This window comes from Lithobates pipiens, unplaced genomic scaffold (genome assembly GCF_037356315.1).
Source record: "Lithobates pipiens isolate NorthernLeopardFrog02 unplaced genomic scaffold, aLitPip1_a1.2 Scaffold_3, whole genome shotgun sequence".
In the NCBI taxonomy this organism is placed as follows: domain Eukaryota; kingdom Metazoa; phylum Chordata; class Amphibia; order Anura; family Ranidae; genus Lithobates; species Lithobates pipiens.
The window spans coordinates 267,264,082-267,290,399 of NW_027507790.1; the positions used below are offsets into that span (position 1 = coordinate 267,264,082).

A 26,318-nucleotide genomic window follows, 5' to 3' on the forward strand; every position below is an offset into this window, starting at 1 on the left:
CAGTGCTGCAAGGTCATTTAATCCACAAGCTGTGGATGTTGCACTTACCCTTTATAGGGGAAACATAGGCTGGGCTGGGCTTATCCGCCAATGGGACCAGAGACTTCTTTTCCATCACAGTCTTAAAAAAGGCCCACTCTGGTTTTACAACAAGAGGAGGAAAGACCTTCAGGGTAAAAAATAAAAAAAAAATAAGAAAATAAATAAACTGCAACTATTTTCAACAACAGCAAAAAAGGCAGGAAAATTGAAGATGGTAGCAAACACCGCTACTGGTCATAGAGATGAGATGTAAAATATCCACATTGTTGGGACACGGGTGTTACAGATGAGGAAATGGGCCTTCAAAGATGAAGAGGCACTGCGTTTCCAAGTGAAAAATTGGCTGATGGAAATATGCCGCAAAATGAACATTCTCCAAACTCACATCTGTGTAGCGGAGTGATGGGTGGGTCCCCTGTACGGCGGTGACGGTAAGTGGTAAATCCTCCAGATTCCAAAGCTTCCTGCTGAGGTCATCATAGGACTGGATGACGGTGGCCATCTGCTCCTCCCCTGTACCAGGCTGAACACAAACCCACATCATAAGCAAAGAGAAAAGAAACAAAAGGGCAACAGAATGCAAGAGAGGAGAGAGGGTGAGGGATGCAGTGCAGGTTGAATGGAGCAAGGGTGAGTGATAGGAGCAGAGAAAGGCGAGCGGGCAGGAGGAGAGAAAAGAGAAGAAAGGCGAGCGGGCAGGAGGAGAGAAAAGAGAAGAAAGGCGAGCGGGCAGGAGGAGAGAAAAGAGAAGAAAGGCGAGCGGGCAGGAGGAGAGAAAAGAGAAGAAAGGCGAGCGGGCAGGAGGAGAGAAAAGAGAAGAAAGGCGAGCGGGCAGGAGGAGAGAAAAGAGAAGAAAGGCGAGCGGGCAGGAGGAGAGAAAAGAGAAGAAAGGCGAGCGGGCAGGAGGAGAGAAAAGAGAAGAAAGGCGAGCGGGCAGGAGGAGAGAAAAGAGAAGAAAGGCGAGCGGGCAGGAGGAGAGAAAAGAGAAGAAAGGCGAGAAAAGAGAAGAAAGGCGAGGGGGCAGAGAGAAAGGCGAGGGGGCAGAGAGAAAGGCGAGGGGGCAGAGAGAAAGGCGAGGGGGCAGAGAGAAAGGCGAGCGGGCAGAGAGAAAGGCGAGAGAAAGGCGAGAGAAAGGCGAGGAGAGAGAAAGGCGAGGAGAGAGAGAGAGAGAGAGAGAGAGAGAGAGAGAGAGAGAGAGAGAGAGAGAGAGAGAGAGAGAGAGAGAGAGAGAGAGAGAGAGAGAGAGAGAGAGAGAGAGAGAGAGAGAGAAAGGCGAGCGGGCAGAAAGAGAAAGGCGAGGAGAGGGGAGGGAGTGGAGATAGGTGAGCGGAGATAAGGGCAAGTATGAGATAGAGAGAGGGGTAAGCAGCGGACGTCTAAAGAGGAAAGTGTGAGGAGGAGAGATGAGCCAGTGTGAGAAGAAGAGTGTGACGAGAGATGAGCGAGCGCGAGGAGAAGAGAGGAGCGAGCGCGAGGAGAAGAGAGGGACGAGCGCGAGGAAAAGAGAGGGGCGACCGCGAGGAGAAGAGAGGGGCGACCGCGAGGAGAAGAGAGGGGCGACCGCGAGGAGAAGAGAGGGGCGAGCGCGAGGAGAAGAGAGGGGCGAGCAGACTTGAAGACAGCGACTCCGATACACATATACACCGGAGCTCTTCTATGATAGGCCGGGCCTTCTGCCTCTCACCCGTTTCCCCCTGGTAAGTGTGCAGTCCAGAAGATTTCCCGTGTAGCTGATGGCAGACTCTGGCAAGGCAGCATGTCTAAGGATTGGAGACATTGTACAAGTTAATCCGTTCCTCACACAACCAGAATGGTGCATTGATTATAAAATCTAGCCAGCAATGTCAAACACTTATGAACTGAAGCATCATAAACACTAAATGTTTAGAAATGTTGAGTGTAAACTTCAAATAAAGTGAAAGGGGACGGAGTGCGTTAGATGTACAGAACTATCTGTCATGTCCACAACACAGATCCAGCAGGAGAGAAGTAATGATTATTTACTACATTCCCCCACACTGAACACCATTCTAGAAAAATCTTTCCAGCTTCCAATCATCCTCAACCCCTGAAGGCGCTCAGGTCATGTGTCCAAGTCCTTGTTGGAATAATAAAGCTGTACTCACAGCTGTAGAAGGTGTTTGACGAGGAGTTCCGGAATCCTGCGTTTTTCCTGCACATTGTCCGCCGGCCACACCACCGCCTCGCAGATTGATGCATCCTGGAACCTCCGGAGCTCTGATTTTGTTCCCCAAAACTTCCTAAACTCCACAGCCTGCAACAAGGGAGGAGAGCATTATGAGAGATGTACGTGGATTACACAACTATGAAACCTAGAACCACAAGGTCCATGCGATACACTACAGAGACTCCCTACTCGAGGAAAAAGCTGTGCTAAACAAAAACGAAGCCATACTCCTGCCGCCTGTAACAGTAATCCAGCGGCTAATCAGTCCCTAAGATGGCTTTTACATGAGAGGGAATCTCACTCTTAAAAAAAATAATAATAATTTATATATGATACATATATACACACACACACACACACATTATAGACATACATATACTAAATATATATATATATATATATATATATATATATATATATATATATATATATATATATATATATATATATATATATATATATATATATGATACTGGGATAATGCCTGTAGCTGCAGGCATCATACTGGTATAACCATTTAATGTTCCAGAAGTGGTCAGTGTGTGATAAGTAAAGACCTGATCACCCGATATCCTCTACAAAAGGAACATTCCTGAGTAGTAGGGGGAGGGGGAATCATAAGAGGTGCAAAAAATTGAATTTTTTTCGTCATACTAACCTGTAAAATCCTTTTCTTTGAGTACATCATGGGACACAGAGTAAGGCTAATATTCATTACCCGCTGGGATATACTCCATCTCCAGGTGAATGGACACTGGTAGACCAAAGGTCTTTAGACAGGAAGCGATCCCCTATATAATCCCTCCCACACAGGAAGCACTTCAGTTTCGAGCAAGCACTGAATCCTCAAAAAAGAGGGGAGGGATCTCTGTGTCCCAGGATGTACTCAAAAAGGATTTTACAAGTAGGTATGATGAAAAACTCCTATTTTCTTTTTGATACATCATGGGACACAGAGTCAGGCTAATATTCTTTACCTGCTGGGACGTCCCAGAGAAATAGCCTTGAGGGGAGGGAGACACGCTGCAAAACAATAGCCATCAGAACTTATACAGCAACCGGCAGTACACTGCGGCCGAAAGCCAAATCCTCAGAACATCCACTTGATAACATTTTGTTAAGGTATGCACTGAAGACCAGGTGGCAGCATTACAAATCTGAGCCACAGCTACCCGATGGTGAAAAGCCCAGGAGGTTCCTACACCCCTAGTAGAATGAGCTCTCACCCTAAAGGGAGGGGCTTTATGTTTCACACCGTAGGCCTGAATGATCAATTGACGAACCCAATTGGCAATGAAAGCCTTGGAAGCTGCCTGCCCCTTCTTGGATCCTTTTTTTTTTTTTTTTTTTTTTTAACCAAAAGTCTGATCCTCGGATCCCCGCAGATCTAGACAAACTTTGATTGCCCAGACAACGTCCAAAGAAAGCAGTCGTCTCTCTTCCGCCGAACGAGGCCGAGAGAAAAAAGAAGGCAAAATAATGTCCTGAATTAAATGAAAGGTTGACACCACTTTTGGCAAAAAGGATGGAACAGGTCGTAACATGACACCGTCGTGGTGAAGGATCAAGTACGGTTCCCTGCACGAAAGGGCCAACTCCGACATCCTTCTAGCCGAAGCGATGGCCATCAGGAAGAATACCTTGCGTGACAGCAAATCTAATGGAATTTCCTTAATAGGTTCAAGTGGTTGCTTCTGTAACACAGACAGCACCAAATTCAAGTCCCAAAGACACATGGGTGACGGCAATCAAGTTGCCCCCTGCATAAAGGTTTGGATCAGTGAATGGGAGGCTAAAGGCCTTTGGAAGAATACAGAGGGCCAAAACTTGACCTCCGATTGTACCCATAGCCAGTTTGATTTCCAGCGCCGACTGCAGAAAAGAGAGAATTCTCCCAATCATGTATTTCCGAGGATGCCATTTTCTGGCTTCACACCAAGCAATACAAGTCTTCCAGACCTTATGATAAACCTTCCTAGTGACCGTTTTTCTAGAATTCACTAGGGTAGACACTACTGGTCCCGAGATGCCACGGTCCTTCAGCACCCGGGCTTCAATAGTCATGCCGTCAAATTTAGAGACTGTAAACTGGGGTGGAATATAGGACCTTGAGACAGTAGATTGAGATGACGTGGAAGTGTCCATGGAACGTCTATTGTCAGTCTCACAATCTCCGGGAACCAGGGCCTTCTGGGCCAGGCTGGTGCCGTCAGAATGACTGGAACCCCCTCTCACTGAATCCTGTGCAATAAATGTGGACAGAGAGGGATCGGAGGGATAGCATAAACCAGGGAGTACTGGCTCCATGGCATCTACTCCAATTGCCAGAGGATCTTTTGTTCGGGACACAAACTGCTGTAGTTTGTTGTTTAACCCGGATACCAGTAGGTCGACCTCTGGCTATCCCCAACGGTGGCAAATTTCCTGGAACATCTCTGGGTGTAGGAACCATTCCCCCTTGCAGATCTACTAGTGGCCGAGATAATCTGCCTTCCAGTTCTCTACTCCCGGGATATGGACTGCCGATATAAAATCGGCACATGTCCCTCTGCCCAGGCTAGTATGTAGTTCACCTCCTTCAGAGCTGAACAACTCCTGGTACTGCCTTGGTGGTTTATATAGGCCTCTGCCTGTATATGGCATTGTTGGAACTGAACCCCGATAGGGCAGTCCTGAAGCTCCACCATCCAAGACCGTAGAGCCAGATATACTGCCCGGAATTCCAGAACATTGATGGGCAGGATCTGTTCTGTCCCTGATCATTTCTCCTAAGCTGTGAGCCCTTCTAGGGTTGCTTCCCAGCCTGAGAGACAGGCATCTGTAGTCAGTACTTTCCGAGTTACCGGGAGAAAGGATTTTCCCTTTCGCAGGTTCTGATCCTGCAACCACCAGTTTAGGCTTAAGCGTGCCTGAGGAGATAAGCACAATGGATAATCCAGGGCTTTTCCTCTTCTGTTCCAAGCCAACAAGATGTCTTGTTGGTTGTAAAGGCCTGGAATGGAACTGGGCATAGGGCACTGCCTCAAAGGAGGATACCATCCTCCCTAGAAGACTCATACAGAGGCGAATGGGGGGTTGTCTGGTGCCCCTTATTTGACGCACCTGAACCTTCAGGGCACAGATCCTTACAGGTGGCAAGAATACTCTTGCTTGGACCGTGTCTAGGATCAGACCTAAATACTTTAGACTTTGAGCTGGTTTCAAGGCCGACTTTTCGGCATTTATAAATCCAGCCTAAGCTTTTCAAATACCTCACTGTGTATATTATGCTCTGTTCTAAAGCCCGTAATGAGTGATTTCTGAGCAAGAGGTCATCCAGATACCCGAGCACCAGGATCCCTTTGGCCCTTAAAAGCCCAGTACTGGTTCTAGGACCTTTGTGAACACCCGGGAGCTGTAGCGAGCCCGAAGGGTAGAGCCACAAACTGAAAAGGACTTTCCTCTACTGCAAAACGTAGGAACCTCTGATGAGGCTGAAAGATAGGTACGTGTAAATACGCATCTTTTATATCAATAGAGGCTAGAAAGTCTCCCCTCTTGAGTGAGGTTACCGAGTGGACAGACTCCATCCGAAAGGACTGCATCAATAGATACTTGTTCAGGGATCTTAGGTCCAAAATGGGCCTTGTGTCCCAGTTTGGTTTCTGAACCGTAAACAGGTTTAAGCAAAACCCTGTGCACCTTTCGGATACTGGAACCTCTACAATCACTCCTTGATGCACTAGATGATGTAGCAATAAGTTTCTTTTTGGAGGATTCGAGGGAAAACTGGATCTTAAAAACCTCTGAGAGGGAACCCCCTGCAACTCAAGCTTGTAACTGCGACATATAATTGAGGTGACCCACCCATCCTGAATTGTTGTTTTCCAAATTCCAGCAGCCTCCCCCCCCCCCCCCACTCGATGGAGTGTATGCATCCCCTCAAAAGGAGGGGCTTGGTGCTGAGTTTAGAAGAATTTTGGAACCAAGGCTTTTTCTGGCCCTGGCCCTAGCGCCCCAATGCCGGCAGAACCGCCATGACCTGAGACATTTGAGGAAGCAGTCCCTGAGGTTTTAAATGAGGGACGTCTGGTGCTTTTCTTTACAGGAAGTAAAGAACTATTCCCTCCGGAGATCTTTTTGGATATATTTGTCCAAGTGATCACCGAATATATGATCCCGATGAAGCGGGAAACCTGCCAATAGCTTTTTACAAGTAAGCTCAGCTGACCAGTTTTTAAGCCATAAAAGTCTGTGAATATGTACAGACAAGAGAGCCAAACGAGAAACCTGCTGTATTGAATCCTTTTTAAAGGCGTCAACAGCAAAAAACACAGCGCTCGAGGAATATTTGTCTTACTTTCAGGCAGATCATCCTCCTGGTTAGGCCTATCAGGCCGTTAGACCTGATCCTTTACGGACTGGCAAATACCAATTGCTGCAACAGCTGGCTGAATAGCTGAACCGGCCAAAGAAAAGGAAGCCTTTAATAATAACTCCAATTTCTTGTCAACAGGGATTTTCAAGCCCTGTGCATTATCCACCGGACAAGTTATGTTCTAGTTTAGGGAACTGCTGCATCTATGGCTGGCATGCTCCAATTTTTGCCAAACTTTTCATACACAGGATATAAAAGGGAAAACCTCTTAAGAGTAACAAAATCCTGTCTGGATGTTCCCAATCAGCATACACCGCCTGTTCCAGCAGGGGGTGTAGGGGGAAAGCTGGTGAGGCCTGAAGAGGCCTCAGGGATCCCAAGAGGACCAGGGGGGCTCAGCCACCTCTTCTTTTTTAAGAGGTAACTTAAAGGCAGAACAAACCATTTTGGTCAGAGTTTATGATGAAATCCTCTGTGACTGAGAGCCAGACATCAACAGGATATCGTTTTGTCCAGATTGCTCAGAAGCAGACTCATCTGCCGGGCACTCCACCGAATCCTGAGCTTTTAGCTCTTCCCCATTCTCAAGCCATTCCTGCTCCAAACTAGGAGGCTCCAGGGAGGGGGATCTGTCACGCTTCTTGGCACCCTGCGGGATGGAGGCAATCATGCCAGAAATCCTGTGCTCTAACCCGGCTAGGGCTGAGGACAGTTCGTCTTTAGTAATAAAGGGTGAAGCAAAATCCCAGATAGGCGCAGGGATTTCACTTACCTGTCCAGGCGCAGGGCCACTTAGAAACTATGGGCCCAAACTTCACCCATCACGGCAGGTTCCTGTCACTTCACCTTCAAGGACTGGGTAACTTTTAATGTTTAGGGTTCACTCCCTTGGACCTGTACAGCACCCAACAGGAATGCCTTAGCCCGGAGGCTGCATTACAGGCAAAACCTTGCAGAGTCTTCTTTGCGAGGCTCAGGTACCATTTATCTAAGTATATAAAGCCTCTGTCAGTCAAATGGATCCAGTCAATCCCTTGATTCATTTGAGAACCATTTGTGGGACTAGAGACCTGGAGCTCAGAGAGCTCAAACAAACCGTGCAATCCACCTTGCAGACACCGGTAATAAAAACTGAAGTACTTCCTGTATGGGAGGGGTTATATAGGAAATCACTTCCTGTCTAAAGACCTTTGGTCTACCAGTGTCCATTCACCTGGAGATGAAGTATAACCCACCAAGTAATGAATATTAGCCTGACTCTGTGTCCCATGATGTATTAAAAAGGAAAGGTTTGCTAGGGCTCTTTCAGGTAACAGCTGGCCTGGGACTAGACAGAAGACGAAAGCACATAAAATCTTCTTACCTCTGGACTGTCTGCAGCAGGTCCTTTCTCCAGGACGCTGGTGTAAAACTCTGACGTGAGCAGTAGGCCTATTGAAAGCACGCCAACATCCGTGTGCTTTGCAGGTTCCTCTGTGATCTTCCACTGTGAAGGCAACAAACAGTCTCTCAATACGGACATCCAAAACATCCAACAATGAGCCGTTACATATCTGAAAACTACCTGCTCCACCTAACCTAAATAAAAGAATTAAGTAAAAAGTGCTGCCCAACATCAGACACTACAACGCATCTCCTACTACCTCCCTTAACGGCTTAGGGACCACCCCATGTACATTAACTGTGGTAGGGCGGCCGCCTGTGCCAGATCACTTACCTAGTATATGATCAGACACTTCCAGGTCTGGGGCGCGTGCCAATCAGCGACCGCGGACTTGATTTCTGCCACCACCCACCAATTAGACAGTAGAAAGGCAGAACGACAATCTGCCTATGTAAACAAAGCAGATTGTTGTTCTGTCAGAGAGGAATGTACTGATCCCGTGTTTCTGCTAAGCAGGAACAGGGATCTTTGCCTTCCCCTAGTCAAAGCACCTCCCCCACAGTGAGTAATCACTACACATACAGTAAAATCTTGGATTGTGAGCATAATTTGTTCCAGAAACATGCTTGTAGTCCAAAGTACTTGTATATCAAAGTGAATTTCCCCATAAGTAATTAAAACTCAGATGATTCGTTCCACAACCATTTATTTAGAAGGCCTTCAGAGTTTATAGTCCATATAAAAAAAGATTATTGCAAAGTGACCAGGTTGAGTAACCATAAAATGTCCATCCACAAATAAAAACCGCTGTCAGTCTGCAATCCTGACCGGGAAGACTACCCTGCAGTACAGCAATCTGAAAGCGTGGCTTGAACCGCTCGTGGAGCGCAGCGTTGAAGGGATGACGTTAATGGTGGTGCGGTGGACGGTCTATGTGGACAGCTTTACCTCGGATGCCTGCATACTTAGATGTGCCCATTTTAATCATCAACCATGTGAGTTGCTAAATGTCGTACCTTCATTAAATGCAACCATATAGCTACACCTAGAGGAGCCTCTCTTCTCTTACTCAGTTGTGACGTGATGCTACTCTTATATCAAGACATTGCTTGTATATCAAGTCTAAATGTATTTGCTTGACTTGAAGTTTTGCTTGACTTGTAAAATGTATACACACACTATATAATATATATATATATATATATATATAATCCTGCGCAGGAGGGCCGGTCTGGAAGTGGTTAAAGAGGTTTTTCTAGATAATGGAGGTCATAGCAAGCAATGTTTTGCTAAAATAGATCACAAAAAAATTAAAAAAAAAGTAAAAAATGGCCACTGAAAAGCTTGGCTCGTGTTACCTCCGGCCTGTGGGGCAGGGTGTGGGACAGCAGAAGCAGCCTCTGGTCCAGACCCCTCTTCAGCACAGGCAGTATGAAGGGAAGGGCGGTGGATACGTAATCTCCTCCGCGGTCTATCAGCTCGTTCTGAAGATTCATCTTGGTACACGTGTCCTGTAGCTTAGCCACATGTGTGATACTGCAAGGGAAAAAGACATCAGATTTAATGGATGAATGGTGTGCAGCTCACTGATAATAAAAATGCCATAAAACTATCCCCTATTTTGTAGACGCAATACCTTTTGCTCAAACCAATCAATATTATAATTATTGCGATTTTTTTTTTAACAAAAATATGATGAAGTACACATATCGGCCTAAACTGAGAAATAAATTCTTTTTTTTTTCTTTTTTATATATTTTTTGGGCATATTTAGTATAGCAAAAGGTAAGAAATTGTGCTTTTTTTCCCCGAAATTCTCGCTTTTTTGTTTATAGCACGAAAAAAATAAAAAAATTAAAATAAAAAAAAGGCAGAGGTGATCAAATACCACCAAAAGAAAAAACGGTGCAGCATCGCACGACCACACAATTGTCAGTTAAAACGACGCAGTGCCAAGTCGCAAAAAGTGCTCTGGTCAGGAAGGGGGTAAAATCTTCCCGGGGCTGAAGCGGTTAAAGGAAATTTGATGTGGTAAAGCAGTAGTAAACTGGCATTAAAAAATAAATAAAATAAATTGTGCCCCCCCCCCGCAGGTTTAACCGCTTGCTGACCAGCCGCCACAGTTATACTGGGGCAGGTTGGCTCAGCTGCGCGAATCGCCGTAGGTGTATGTCGGGCTCGAACATGGCGATCTGTGGTCACGTGCGTGCCCATTGGCCAGCGGCGGGGGAGCCAATCAGCAGGTCCGGCAGACTCAATGTCCACCGGCCGCCCTCGATCGTTCCCCACAGAGACAAAACGGGGGTCTGCCTGTGTAAGCAAGGCAGATCTCCGTTCTGACAGAGAAGATGACACAGAGATCTTGTCTTTTGGTTATGCAGGAAGACGGATCTGTGTGATGTCCCAGGCAGCCCATCCAGAATATAGTTAGAAACACAGCGAGGGAACGCATTTAACCCCTTGATCGCCTCCTGATGTTAACACCTTCCCTGCCAGTGTCATTAGCACAATGTCAGTGCATATTTTTAGCACCGATGACTGTAATAATGTCACCTTTTCCCAAAAAATGTCAGTTAGGTGTTAGCCAAAACAGTTCCGTAGTCCCGCAAAAAAAAAAAAAAAAAAAAAAAAAAAAAAAAAAAAAAAAAAAAAAAAAATCGCAGATCACCGTAATTACGAGTAAAAAAACAAAATGACATAAATCTATCCCCTATTTTGTGGACGCTTTAACTTTTTCCCAAACCAATCAATCAATATACGCTTATTGTTTTTTTTTTTTACCAACAATATGTAGCAGAATAGAAATCGGCCTAAATTGATGAAGAAATTCGATTTTTTTTTTTTTTTTTTTAAACGGGGTGCGTTTTATAACAGAAAATAAAAAATACTGTTTATTTTTCAAATAAACCGCCCACTAAAGAGGAGGATACCGGGGGTTATAGAAGCTATCTGCTGCAATAACAACAATATTCCTCTTCAAACTGCCAACTCATAACCATGGCGGGGGGTCGGTTAGTTTGCGTGAAAGTTATAGTGTCTACAAACAGTGGGATTTATAATGAAATTTCTTAATTTATTTTATAACAATAATGGCGGTGATCAGCGACTTATAGTGGGCCTAAGATAAAGCGACGGAAAATCTGACACCAACTGATACTTTGTGGGGAAATAACTGATAGTGACACTAATACAGTGATACTACTATATATTGTCACTTTAATAAGGACACTGGCTGAGAAGGGGTTAACATTTATGGGCAATCAAAGGGCTAAATGTGTGCTGTTTTTACTAAGCAGTGTGCCAGATTTTAATCCCTGCTTTGCAGGGAGTAAAAAAAATAAAAAAATTAAAAATGTCACGTTGCTGCTGTCTGTAGAGAGCTCTGTGTTTTTCACCAGCACAGAGCTCTCGCCTGTCATTCGCTCAGCAGGTTAAGGCCATAAACCATTGCCCGGGACCTGCTGATTGGCTTGTGCTGTAACGAATAAACAACACAGCCCCAGCGCGCGTGGCCCCCTCCCTGGAAATATTGGATCACATACATGTAACGTGATCCAGCACAGCCGGGCTGCCCTGTAAGCCGTACGCCTACAGTGAGCGGTCCCGGAAGTGTTTGTTTCTGTATGGTAACACTTACTGGAAGACATGATCAAATGTCCTAATGAAAGGTTTGCGGACCATGAGGAGCAGGAGGAAGCCATTGGTCCTTGTGTCATCCAGGTGCCTCAAAGACTCTTTTGCTTCAAACTGAATCTGAAAACAACAAAATAACCAAAAGATTATCTTGGCTCCACATTCCAAAAAAAATAAATAAAAAAAATAAATAAAAAGTCTGACATGGTCAAAGGAAACCTGTGCTATGAAAAATATGTAGCCTGCCTATGTGGGCGTTCTGAAAATGCCATCAACTTAAAAGTGAAGTCAAAGCTTTTGAGCTACAGATATATTTCACGTGTTGAGAATCGGGGCTATAAAGTGCCACTTGAGCGACATCTCTGCTGGCATGGCGTCCGAGGTGGCGGCACTCAGCGGCAAACTCAGGGCTCTCGGATATCTACACAAGGGAGGATTTTACAGGTAACATAACATGCAATATATTAAACGCACATATAATCTTAGGGGAAGATTTTTGTGGAAAGGAATGGTCCTGCTGACAGGGACTCCTCTAAAGTGGAAAATAACAGATTTATCGGCGTATAACACGCACTCCCCCCCCCATAAAATCAGGGGAAAATCGTGGTGTCTCTTATACGCCGATATCCGCTGACTGCGAGCGCCGCCGAAATACAGAAAGCCAAGTGTATTCGGCTAGACTCGGCTCCTCTCCCAATCCCGCCCCTGACTGCGAGCAGAGCCGAGACTAGCCGAAGTACACTTGGCCTTCTGTATGTTGCCGGCGCTCGCTCATCTTCGCTCACAGTCAGAGGAGATCGGCGCCAATTTTAAATAATCAGCGGCTGAAAAGGCACTGGGCAAGACTGCAGATGGACACTGGGCAAGACTGCAATGATGGGCAAGGCTGCAGGTGGACACTGGGCAAGTCTGCAATGATGGGCAAGACTGCAGATGGACACTGGGCAAGTCTGCAATGATGAACAAGGCTGCAGATGGACACTGGGCAAGTCTGCAATGATGGGCAAGGCTGCAGGTGGACACTGGGCAAGACTGCAATGATGGACAAGGCTGCAGGTTGACACTGGGCAAGGCTGCAATGGACAAGGCTGCAGATTGGCACTGGGCAAGACTGTAATGATGGGCAAGGCTGAAATGATGGGCAAGGCTGCAGATGGACACTGCGGAAGACTGCAATGATGGGCAAGGCTGCAGATGGACACTGATAAGGCTGCATTGATGGGCATTTAAATGTAAGTTTTTTTCCTTAAAATTCCCTCCTAAACTTGGGGTGCGTGTTATACGCCAGCAAATACGGTAATACAAAGTGAGGATTTAAAGCTGAATGCCAGTAATTCAACTTCTTCAAGTGAAGGCACACAATGAGTTAAAGTGATTGTAAACGATCACCTTGTAAGTCTGATTATTGGAGGAGAGCACACCAAGTTCCCAGCACAGCTAGAGAACTGACCATGCTGTGCTCTCCTGCTTAGTGTGGTCAGTTTTTAATAGGAAAGGAGAGGGACTGGCAGGAACACCAGGGATTTCACATAAAGGAAGAAATACAAAGAACAGGGGACTTTCTCATAAAAGTATATGGTACAGCAGTTATAGATCAGGAATATGAAGTTTTAAGTCTAGGAGCTGCATGCCATCTCCTGAGCTTATATTTATATCTGCCAGAAGATGGCCATCGCTGTATTTCTGGGAAGCATCAGGTCTAAGCATCTACAGCATTACAATTGGTGCCGCTGCTATGCCTGCTTCTCTACTCCTCCTACCCAATCACAGAAGCCTTTGTATTAATTACCGTATGTATCAGCATATAACACACACCCCAATTTAAGAGGGAAGTTTCAGGAAAAAAACGTTTTTTTTTTTTTAAATAAACCACTTTGAAGCAAAATACTGGTCAGCAAGAATCAATGTAGCCTGATTAGTGCCCATCTGCATCCTCAATGCAGCCTAATCTGTGCCCACCTGCAGCCTGTTCTGTGCCCATCTCCCCCATCAATGCAGCTCACCATCTCGCATATGGAATCACCGAGCCGTCATCTGTTTCCTCGGCTCTCAGTCGGCAGTCACATACACCGTCCTGCCTCCGCTATCGGCTATTTGTAAGCCGTTCTGACCCGATCCCACGCAGAGAAGTCAGCCGCGGCTTCACTGTGTAGGCGGGTGCAGGGGAGACGGAGGACAACAGACGCCCCATAGTAACTCTATGGGTGATGTCACTTCCTGTTCATTTCACAGCCGTTGTCGGCCGCGTCCTCTGCAGAACTTCCACCGCTGGAGATCGGGTTGGAACGGGTCAGATAGGCCTCAAAAAAGGCAGGTATACTTATCTTTCCTTTACAGGGATAGAGAGGTTAGTGTTAGATCCCTGGTGTCTATAGATACAGGGATTTTAGTTTTTGCATGAACTTCCACTTTAGGCACTAGGCAAAAACACTGAGCTGTGCGTTGCAGATAAGTCCTTTGGCCACCTGCAGGGGGCCGCCCCTGGGACATGGTTTTAGGATACATCTAGCATTCTACACCGAAGACTGGCAAAGAATTGGGCATAAGTGACATCAAACCCACCCGTCATAACGATCTGGCAGTGTTCGTCAATTGATGGAAGAGAAATTACGTGTTTGGGGCAATTTAGTGCAAAATTACTATAGTTCATCAATGATACTGGTGGAGCTAGAGAGATTATTATTATATATTTTTTTAATGACGGTTTCATTCTACTTTAATGATCTTCGTTTCTATCCAGCAGCAGAAACGTACACATTCGACCCTCGCTTGCAATCAAATCAGTTACCTGTCTGTACTTTGCGGCTGTCATATCGCCACACAGATTCACCAATCCCAGAGGATCCACAAAAACAACTTCAAACGCCCGGTGAAAATCAGCAACGGAGGGCTGAGTGAAAGAGAAATAAATAAAAAGAATAGCAAGGGTGTAAGGAATGAAAAACAGTTATATTAAGTAAAAAAAAACCAAAAAAAAAAAACACACTTATAAAATATTTATTATACACACACACTATATATATATATATATATATATATATATATATATATATATATATATATATATATATATATATATATCCCTGAATTAGCAGACAGAAGCATTTTATTTTTAGATACTATATCTTAGACTGCATGTTTTCTTAGGCAAGGTTTGTACATACACATAATAGCGCTGCCACAGCAATCACCGTACACATTACAATCTGATTGTACAATCTCCTTTAGAGCTACCAACAAATGTGTATATAGGGCACTACCAGACTGGACAAAATTTTACCACCTGCCGACCAGGCTCTCTCTAGCACTTTTTGTTTACTAGTTTAAATTTAGTATTTTTTTGCTAGAAATTTACTTATATCCTCCAAACATTTTCCTTTTTTTTTTTTTTTTTTTTTAGCAGAGACCCTAGGGCAGGGGTAGGCAACCTTGCAGAGCTACAAGTTCCATTACGCCTCTGGGAGTAATTGTAACTGCCAGCCTTGCAATGTCTCATGGGAAATGTAGTTCCACAACTGGAGGGCTGCTGGTTGCCTACCCCTACCCTTGGGAATAAAATGGAGATCGTTGCAAATTTTTATGTCACACAGTATTTACGCAGCAGTTTTGCGAATGCTAATTTTTTTGTAAAAAAAAAAAAAATATATATATATATATATATACTTGAATTATTTAAAAATAAAACAAAGTGCAATAGTTACCCCATTTATTTATTTTTGTATAATGTAGATGATGTTACACTGAGCAAAAAATAACAAAAATTTTGCATGCTCGGGGAATGGAGTCAAACTACGGTACTCTCTATAGGCGACACTTTAAACACCTTCACAGGTTACCGGTTAACAGAGGAGGTCTAGCACTAGAATCATTGCGGCGGTACCTCACGTGTGGTGCGAACACCAGTTACATATGTGTGCGTAACTTACGTGTGCGTTCACTTTTATGCGCGTCCACGGAGGGATGAGGGCACTTTTTTTTTATTATTTTACTTTTTATTTTTACACTGAGATATATATACACACACACACATATAGATAGATATATATATATCTATCTATATCTATATCTATATCTATATCTATATCTATATCTATATATATATATATATATATATATATATATATATATATATATATATATATATAGATATGTGGTTAATACACCTTAGACCTTTTCCTCTTGCAGCTTCTGCTGCCATCCAGGCTGCTAGAAGGTCCCAGGTGAAGTGCTGCTGATATCACTCCTCCTGGAACAGTCCTCCTGGAACAGTCACTTCCTCCGCTGCCGGCTCCATTCACTCTGCTGTTCTGGGATGGCAGGTCGGAGGCCCGTTGATTGCGATCCAGGCTTGCCGACCCGCCATCCAAGAGCAATGGCCATTGCTCTTCCCTGGTTTGTGGTTACAGGTTGAGCACCCCCTGCTATAGGACATAATACAAAAATTGCATGCATTGATTGTAAGGTATATGGCCAGTCCTACAAGGTACCCACATGCGCAATGATACCTCATGGCGCCTGCACTTACCAGGGACGTACCGCTCGATCTGCACATGGTTATTCCATCGACTGTCAGGTCGGTGTTGGCTGCAAGGAAACAAGACCATCACTAAAAGGCTAATGTGGGCATTAAAATATAAGTCACACCGCAAAAAAAAAAAGAAATAATTAAGACTAGTGAGCTTCTCTTTCGGTCACTCTTCACTATCCTCCTATCAACATGTCCCTTGCAGTGTATTACAACTGATTGTCTTCTTGTGACAAATCTCCCCCCTCCAGCCTGAGCTCTGCTGTATACAGCAATTGGCTGACACCAGCTCAAATTCAGATTATTACACTGCACCCTTGATGGCAGCAGAATGGCTCCCCTGCGCCACAGCTGCTTTAAGGGGTATAGGGGAGGCGCGCGCCAGCAACATCACTGAGGGGCCAATGCACGTGCCCAGCAGCCACGATGTCTGCCGGGCACCCGCGATTGCTCCTGACAAAGCCAGAACGGGGATGTGTGTGTGTGTGTGTGTGTGTGTGTGTGTGTGTGTAAATTGTGTTCAAATCCACGTTCTGGCAGGGGAGAGGAGACAGATCATGTGTTCCTTATATAAGAACACTGATTGGTCTCCTCCCCCAGGCAGTCCCATCCGGCAGTCCCACCCCCTCTAAAGTTTGCACACAGTGAGGGAACACGTTTAACCCCTTGATCACCCCCTAGTGTTAACCCCTTCCCTGCCAGTGACATTTATACAGTAATCAGTGGCTATTTTTAGCTCTGATCTCTGTATAAAAGTCAATGGTCCTAAAAAAATAAAAAAAATAAAAAAAAAAGTGTGTCAAAAAAGTGTCCAATCTGTCCACCACAATGTCACAGTCCTGATAAAAATTACTAGTAAAAAAAAATTTAAAAAAATAAAATAATAATAATAATAAATCTATCCTTTATTTTGTAGGTGCTATAACCTTTGTGCAAACCAATCAATATACGCCTATTATGATTTTTTTTTTACCAAAAATATGTATCAGAATATCGGCTTAAACTGAGAAATTATTTTATTTTTTTAAAATTTTGGGATATTTATTACAGGAAAAAAGTAAAAAATTGTGTTTTTTTCAAAATTGTCGCTTTTTTTTTTGTTTATTGTGCAAAAAAAAATAAAAAACCCGCAGAGGTGATCAAATGCCACCAATGGAAAGTTCTATTTGTGAGGAAAAAAAGGACATTTTGTTTGGGTGCAATGTCGCACGGCCGCGCAATTGTCAGTTAAAGCGACACAGTGTCGTATTGGAAAAAGTGGCCCGGTCAGCAAGGGGGTAAATTCTTCCGGGGTGAAGTGGTTAAATAGGGACATGTGTGTTTCAGTGCGTTTTACCGCGTTCCAGTACAGTACACAAAAAAAATAAAAATAAAAAGCAGCGGCGGTTATTTTAATTTTTTTTCCTGGAACTGACGGCACTGGTTTGAACTATGGAAAGCCATTGAAAACCATTTACCCAACTATCCAATGCGCTTTTGCTGCAGAAAAGAAAAAAAACACGCACCGGACCGCATGTGGTGTGAACTGGCCCTAAAAAGGTGAATTAATCTTTTAACCACTTCAATACTGGGCACTTTCACCCCCCTTGCTTGCCCAGGCCAATTTTCAGCTTTCAGCGCTGTCACACTGACAATTGCACAGTCATGCAACACTGTATACAGAATTTTCATCATTTTTTTTTATTTATTTTTTTAAGATAGCGCTTTCTCTTAGTGGGATTTAACCACCACTGGGTTTTTTTTATTTTTTGCTCAACAAATGAAAATTTTGACAAAAAATAAAATAAAATATATAAAAAAGGTGATTTTTCTCCTGCACTGATCATCTGTTCCCTTTTGTCTTTCCCTATAATCAGTGACGTCACATGCCAGGCCACGCCCCCTACAATAAAAATAAATAAAAATAACGTTACACACAACCCCTACACTGCCCCCTAGTGGTTAACTCCTTCACTGCCAGTGTCATTTACACAGGAATCAGTGCATTTAAATAGCACTGATTGCTGTATAAATGACAATGGTCCCAAAAATGTGTCAAAAATGTCCGATGTATCCGCCATAATGTCGCAGTCACAAAAAAAAAAAAAAAAAAAAAATAATAATAATAATAATAATAATAATAATAATAATAATTCGCTGATTGCCGCCATTACGTATAAAAAAATAAAATATTAATAAAAATGCTATAAAACTATACCCTTTTTTGTAAACACTATAACTTTTGTGCAAACCAATCAATAATCGCTAATTGCGTGTTTTTTTTTTTGTTTTTTTGTTTTTTTTAACAAAAATATGTAGAAGAATGCATATTGGCCTAAACTGAGGAAAAAAAATTTTTTTATATATTTTTTGGGGATATTTATTATAGCAAAAAGTAAAAAAAATTGCATTTTTTTTTCAAAATTGTCGCTCTATTTTTGTTTATAGCGCAAAAAATAAACACAGGGGTGATCAAATACCACCAAAAGAAAGCTCTATTTGTGGGAAAAAAAAAAAAAGACACCAATTTTGTTTGGAAAACACGTCGCACGACCGCGCAATTGTCAGTTAAAGCGACGCGGTGCCGAATCGCAAAAATTGGTCTGGTCTTAAGCCAGGAAAAATGGTCCGGTCTGAAAGTGGTTAATAATGCACCATCAGTAAATTCATTAATATCCAATATAATTTGGACGATAGAGTGGTAAGTGCAATAAATAAATAATGGAAATGATTTGATATACCCAAGAATTGCAGCGTGATCCTCAGCACCTGATGGCCGCTCATCGTTCGAGTAATCTTGTTCTTGGAGAGAAGATACGCAACAAGCATCGACGCCAAGAAGCCGTTAAAGCTGCCATAACCCTGGAGGGACAAGACAATACATTTGCTATAAGAGGTAATACACAATGGGGGGGGGGGGGGGGGGGGGTACGACCACTACAGAAAGCTTGCACCACTCTTCTAAAATGTGGAAAACGGAACAGATGCTGCTTCTAACTAACAACGGGGGTGCAAGCCACTTTGTTGATCAGGACAGATCTCCGGGTTGTGTGCTATATCGGTCACAAAACAGCAAAGCTGGAGTTGCATGCTTGGATCCCTCTGCTCGTCCCCGCTCAGCTGATATTGGGGAGGAGAAAGAAAACTGTAGGCTCTGCTTGTGTAGTGTTATCAATGCACGAGCAGAGACAGGGATATGAGCATTCTGCAGACAGTTCACATCCCATATGATATATATATGTGGCAGTCCTCTACACTGAAAACCGCCGTGTTCGCTCAGTTAATTAGTTGCAAAACCTGCACCAGTTCATCTCTTACACTGAAATAAAACAGATGTAGCACTCTGGAGCTTAGGCAGGGGTGCTCCTCACAAATTTACTTGCCAGGAGTAGTTATCCTGGTTGATTGATAGAGATCTATCGGTTTCTCTCCAAGTTTGTCCTTGCTGCACTTTTCTCTTTTTCCACTCGGTGGCCGAGTACTTGGTGGTACTAGATATGAGAAGGGCAACTCAGGGTCAGGTTATGGGTATATGGCAGGGATATGCAATTAGTGGAACTCCAGCTGTTGCAGAACTACAAGTCCCATGAGGCATAGCAAGACTGACAGCCACAAGCATGACACCCAGTGGCAAGGGCATGATGGGACTTGTAGTTTTGCAACAGCTGGAGGTCTGCTAATTGCATATCCCTGGTATATAGGGTATCCCAGCAAATGGACAGGGGTTGTCTTGAATCCCTTGGCCTGCCGGAAGAGCCTATATATTTGGGTGGAGTCAGGTGATCTATGTCCTGTGCCACCTAGACAGCTGTCTGGGTGCGTTTTATTTCCCAGGCTGCTAGGCCAGAGATTGGGCCTATCCCGGGCACATCTGGCTGCTAGCCTCTCTGAGGGCCTATCTAGAAGCAAGAGTGCAGAGTTGGGATTATGGCTTGCAGTCCAACCAAAAGTGACGGTTCTGTCAGCCATAGAACCTGTCAGTGGTGGGAGGTAGAGGGGAAGCTGTCGCCAGTAAAGGGACTATTCACCTTATTACCAGGGACCACAGTAAGTAACTGAAGCAAGTACCGGAGCAGTATTCTCACCGGGGATGGTGAAGAATTGGGAAACTTCAGTGAGAATCAAGCCAGGGACCCAGCCAGAGGAGGGGAGGTTAGCAGAGCAGCCTTGTGTGTCAAGCCAGGGGCCGAGCGGGCCAGCGTGGGTGAAGCTTGAGAGGCATCTTGAGTGCCAAGCTAGGGACCCAGCAGAGAAGCTGGGGGGGTGACACTTGAGGAAGATACTACCGTGAAGACTGAAGGAGCTCAAGGGATTCAAAGGCAGTGAAACAGAGGATCTAGTGAGAGACCTGGAGCTCTGTGTACTGAAGAACTACAAGAAGTTGTAGTGGAAGAGAAAGGAACTGTTAAAGACTGTTGCCGTAGGAGACAGCATTTCTACATATGCAGATGTAGAGTCTTGCTGGATGCCTTTCACTGCATAGCTGTCCTCCTGTTCAAGTCTCGGTGTCTGACAACTGAACCTGCAAATACCCAAGGGTGTCCTGACCCCAACCATGTTTCCCCCCCGAAAAGTTTGTTAAGAGAAATAAACTTTTCCTTTTTCATTCAAGAAGTGTCTGGCGCCCAATAACTTTCATCATCTTTGCACCCACTATGCCTCACAACCCACTACATACAGGAGGATGGAGGATGTCAGCTACCTCTGGACCTGGAGGTTCTCAGCAGACCAGAAGAGGCCTGAGACCTTGCTACACTAGTATGGGCGGCGCAGATAACCTAAAATAGGTCTATCTGCTCAGTCAATGTGGCGCACTAGTTTCCTGAATGAGCACAGGCAGCAGGCCCTCATCTTCTGAAATCTAAGCCTGGGGGACCTAACATGCCTTTAATAACGCCTCAAATATCACCTCCAGAATGGACAATCCTGGCCTTAAAGCGGAGTTCCACCCATTTTTTTAGTTTATTAAAAGTCAGCAGCTAAAAAAGCATAGCTGCTGACTTTTAATAAACCGACACTTACCTGCCCAACGGTCCAGCGATGTGGCCAGCTGGAGGCTAGCTCCTTTCCCCCTCCTCTCCGCCGTCATAGCAACTGTGGGCACCCGGCCGCGACACCTTACAGCTCCATGGCCGGGCGCGCACTGCGCATGCGCGAGTGGCGCTGCGCTCTCCTATTGGCCAGCCAGTCTTCTGGGACCTGAGTTGTGTCCCAGAAGATTGCTGGCAGGGAAGGGCCGCCTAGGGCGAGAGAAGGAGTCGCCTAGGCGGCCGAAGACAGGAAGCATGAAGTGGGACAGGAAGTCCCAAAAAAAAAATAAAAAAAAATAAATAAAGGGGTACACACTTCCCCCCCACAAAAAAAAGTGGCATGTAAGGGAGCGAGGAGTGCTTAAAGCGGAAATTCCACTTTTGGGTGGAACTCAGTTTTAAAGTGGATGTAAACCCTTACATATATCCGCTGAAGGGACTGGACCTCAGGTGATAGAGACTAAACAAATCCTCCTACATACGTTGTACCTGTTTATCAGCAGCATTTCCCCTACATCCATTCAAAGTGCAAAATCTAGGCTGGGTTCGCACCAGATTCCTGTACAAATGGCATGCAAATTCAGGGTGGTGCAAACTGGAGCCATACATTAATTCGCACTGGATCCACACCAGAAACGTGCAGGGCCGCTTTTTTTTTTGTCCGCATTGGGATCGGGTCACATGTGTGTTTAGATCAGGGGTCCTCAAACTACGGCCCGCGGGCCACATGCGGCCCGCGGAGCGCATTACCCAGCCCGCCGGGTGTTTTAGCCTCAGGACATCCTTGTGTTCCGAAAGATGCTTTCGGAACACAAGGATGCCTCTGCAAAGTCCCTGCGGCCCGCGTTTACTTTAAAAACACGGGGACCGCCGGGAGTAGGCACACACAGCGACGTCACTGACGTCCCATGCGTGCCCCCATGGAAACCGAGGCGGAGAAGAAAGGACGCGCGCAGGAGGTAAGTGTTAGACGTCTATGTCACGTGTATGTCACATGCTCGCTCCTCCATGCGCCGCCATTATACAGAGCGGAGCCGGAGGACAGCAGGTGAGGAGGGGGGAGGGGGGGTGGGGGAGCACTGTCTATAAAGGGGGCAATGTCCTAAAGGGGGCAATGTCCTAAAGGGGGCAATGTCCTAAAGGGGGCAATGTCCTAAAGGGGGCAATGTCCTAAAGGGGGCAATGTCCTAAAGGGGGCAATGTCCTAAAGGGGGAGCACTGTCTATAAAAGGGGCAATGTCCTAAAGGGGAGCACTGTCTATAAAGGGGGCGCACTGTCTATAAAGGGGGCACTGTACTAAAGGGGGAGCACTGTCTATAAAGGGGGCACTGTACTAAAGGGGGAGCACTGTCTACTAAAGGAGGCACTGTACTAAAAGGGGGAGCACTGTCTATAAAGGGGGCACTGTACTAAAGGGGGAGCACTGTCTACTAAAGGGGGCACTGTACTAAAGGGGGAGCACTGTCTATAAAGGGGGCACTGTACTAAAGGGGGCACTGTACTAAAGGGGGAGCACTGTCTATAAATAGTTTTTTTTTTTTAACTATAGTCCGGCCCTCCAACGGTCTGAGGGACCGTGAACTGGCCCCCTGTTTAAAAAGTTTGAGGACCCCTGGTTTAGATCCATACAATCCAATTCCACGGTTCAAACTGCATTCTGTGAACCGATTTGGGGAGGGAGGGGGTGTCCTTAACTTTATATTCACACACCCAAAGGTTTGCAGAGCACAGTGTGAACTGCCTACGTTTCGGATGCGCTGCGGGAACAGTGTGAACCGGGCCTTACACAGGATCTCTCAGTTCTGAAAAGCAGGGGGCAGAGAGCTGAGGTTACATCAGTGAAAAGAGAGCTCTGAGATCTGATTGGAGGGAATGGACTCTCCCCCTCTACCCCCGGGAACAGAGCTGAGGCTGTCAATCAAATGGAAGTCCCTCCCCTGTCACCATTTTTCTTTTGGCGTCAGGAAAACTTGTCAGAAGTGATTCATGCTGATAGCGGAACAAAGCAGCAGACAGAAATGACACTTAGTGCTCTGGATAGAGACAAGTACACACTATAGAGTGATATGCTTTGTTCATATTTCATGTCTGAGGTTCACAACCAGTTTACCCGCTTGCCAACTGCCCGTGGCGGCAGAATGGCTCCCCTGTGTCAATCGCCATAGCTGTATGGCGGGTTCTTTAAGGGGTACGGGGGGGGGGGGGAATTTAGAAGAAAAAGCACACCACTGTAGATCAAAATCCTTTTTATTTTGACATCCCAAAAATGACAGGAATCAAAATGCTGGGTAAACGCGTTTTGCATCCTTCACATTCGCTTAATCAATGTTGACTAAGCATGTGAAGTGTGTGCAACACGTTTACCCAGCATCCTGACTCCTGTCGTTTTTTGGGATGTCCAAATAAAAAGGATTTGGATCTACAGTGGTGTGAGGCCATTTCTTCTAAATTCATTGTGTGCGGAGGCGAGCCGAGCACCTACTGGATCATTAGGCTTCTTGGTCTCACCTGGAGCGGTGGTTGTGTGTTGATGCGTGTGCCAGGCACCCGCTATGTCTGCCTGGGCACACCCACGATTGCTCCAGTCAGGCGTGAGGAGACAGATCTGTTGTTCCTAATGCTTAGGAACAATGATCGGTCTCCTCCCCCAGTCAGTCCTATCCCCCCACAGTTACAACACGGGGAACAAACTTAACCCCTTGATCGCCCCCTAGTGTTAACCCCTTCCCTGCCAAAGTAAACCGGTTTATACAGTAAACCGTGGCTATTTTTAGCTCTGATCGCTGTATGAATGTCAATAGTCCCAACAAAATAAATAAAAAAAAAATTTTAAAAATCGCTGCCATTTCGTAAAAAAATAAAAAATGGCCTGGCCAGGAAGGGGGTAAATTCTTCCGGGACTGAAGTGGTTCTAGAATTCTATGAATTAAGGTAAAAAAAAAAAAAAAAAAAAAAAACACACAACACTTTCTGGGTGCAACTACCCCCCCCCACCCCCCATCTTGATCCAGCGATGTGCATGAGAGCAGCAGCTCTCCTGGGTCTTTCCTCAATGGTTCACACAGCAGGGGGGAGCAATTGGCTCTTGCTGCTGTCAATCAGCTAATGAGGAAAAAGTGGGAGGGCAGGGCTGAGATGTTCTCCATGTGTGAATGGACACAGAGCGCAATTCGGGAGTGAGGCTGCTCGAGTACCCCCATACCAAGAGGCTTGCTACCAGGGGGGTGATCGGCAAAGGGGGGGGGGGGGGGAGGAGGAGCCAGGACCACCGTCAGTGGACTTGAAAATTATCTGGCCTGCTCTGTGCAAAAGCACTGCAAAGAGCAGGTAAGTATAACTTGTTTGTTCTTTTTTAAGGTCACTTTAAGGTTGAACATTTCACAGATCTTACCTTGTCAAGCTGCCGTTGGCGCAGCCACACCTTGAGAATGAAAATGGCGTCTCTCATGCCAGGGAAGTCGGTGATGCAACTGGAGAGGTGGTGAAAATGCTGCTCCAAAGCCAGGTCCCACAGAACAGCGTTGTTATAGTGTGGTGTGGGAGGCTCACTGGCGCTCTCTGTTGGCCACATGTGTATAAAAAAAAAAAAAAAAAAAAACACACACCACACATAGGTCATTAGTACTGAAATAAAACTTACCGCTAATGTTACAAGCTCAGCAATTAAAATGGAACAATAAATTAGTAGGTTGTGCCAGGTGCCCACTATTATGGTCAACAATAATATCTCTCACAATTACTTCTCACAATATTTCAAACATAAATAATAAGTGTTAAACAGTAAGAAATCTCCAAGGAATGCAATTGGAAAAAACTAAAATTATAAAATCGTCGTCTTCATTTAAAAGGGGTTGCATCCTATGCATTAAGGTGAAAAAAACTTGACACTGACCGTGCCACCCTCCCCCCTCCCCCGTTTTACTAACATGAGCAAGTTCGTTCCCATGGTGGTGACGCACTTTACCTCTCTGCCCATTGTCTCGGCTCTCGATTGGATAGATTGATAGCAGCGCAGCCATTGGCTCCCGCTGCTGTCAATCAACTCCAATGATGTGGGCGCGGGGGGTTGGGGCCAAGTCCAGCATTCTGTGTGAATGGACACTAAAAGATGGCACTGATATGTATTACTGATGGCCACTGATTAGCACCTGTCATGGGAGCTGCGCTGATAGTCAATGTGCTGATTATCAGCGCAGACCCCCCCTCTGACAGGAAGAGCTGCCGATCGGCTCTCCCTGTCAGCGCGGACCAAGGGCCGGCATGTTATTCTGCTGGACATTATATGATGCCCAGTCAGGATAACTGAACCACTGCCCGGCCGTCAATCTGCTATAGGCCAGGTGGGAAGTGGTTAATGGGGGTCTGTGGAATGCACTCCCGCTTCCACAGACTCCCACTAAGAAAAAAAAAAAAAAAAAGGGAGGTCTGAAAAATGAATGATGCACCCAAAGCACATTTTATAAATTTTTAAATGTATGCCGAAAAAGGAAAAAAGAAAACCAGCTGTCAATGTACACACAGATCCAAGCTGGGAGCCCCTGGCTTACCGTCCTGGTTACTCTTCTCCATGTACCAGGCCGTCCTCACATTGTTCTTGTTTGGGGAGAAGCGGCTGGATTTGAAGAACCCAGAAGGAAGACAAACGTGAACACGGACGGTCACCAATTGTTCATCTTTACCTGGAGGGAGAAACAGTAAAATACATAACCATACACCAAGTCATATCCCTTTTCCAGTTTACCGGGACACATCGCTTATAAAGGTGAAATACAGTATTTATAAATCCGACAAACTGTTTAGATGTTAAATTTTATTGCTTTTATAAAATTCAACATGTAAACAGTCCGACGGATTTCTAAATATGGTATTTCACCATATAAGCTCCATTTACTGTTAAAAAGAAGTGTGAAATGCAAAACTCTGGTGGGTGTAACAAGATGTCCGCTTGCCACCTTCTCACTGTATCCTTACTGGGGAGGAGTGCAAGGTGTAGGGTGTAGCAAGATGGTGGCGACGAAACGTCACTTCCGTTACAAATTCCGGCGGGTCGCCTAATCTGATGAAACAACTGCAGGATGTGAACACTTCCTATTGTATGTGATCCAAAAGAGTATGATGGTGGCATCGCAGCAACACTGGATCGGTGGACCATCTGGAATCGGCAGCAGACACGGGCAAT

General features: G+C 45.2%; 1 protein-coding gene across 1 annotated transcript in view; it reads right to left on the reverse strand.

Annotated features, from left to right (window-relative positions):
- NOL6 (nucleolar protein 6) overlaps positions 1 to 26,318 on the reverse strand; it is a gene marked incomplete in the record, with an annotated part of 78,847 nt that overhangs the window by 46,992 nt on the left and 5,537 nt on the right. The window contains 12 exon segments of the mRNA XM_077463118.1: positions 49 to 166; positions 428 to 565; positions 1,727 to 1,802; positions 2,169 to 2,317; positions 7,951 to 8,073; positions 9,330 to 9,507; positions 11,609 to 11,724; positions 14,393 to 14,494; positions 16,130 to 16,188; positions 18,850 to 18,970; positions 24,531 to 24,697; positions 25,687 to 25,818. Of these exon segments, the coding sequence (XP_077319244.1) occupies positions 49 to 166; positions 428 to 565; positions 1,727 to 1,802; positions 2,169 to 2,317; positions 7,951 to 8,073; positions 9,330 to 9,507; positions 11,609 to 11,724; positions 14,393 to 14,494; positions 16,130 to 16,188; positions 18,850 to 18,970; positions 24,531 to 24,697; positions 25,687 to 25,818 (1,479 nt within the window).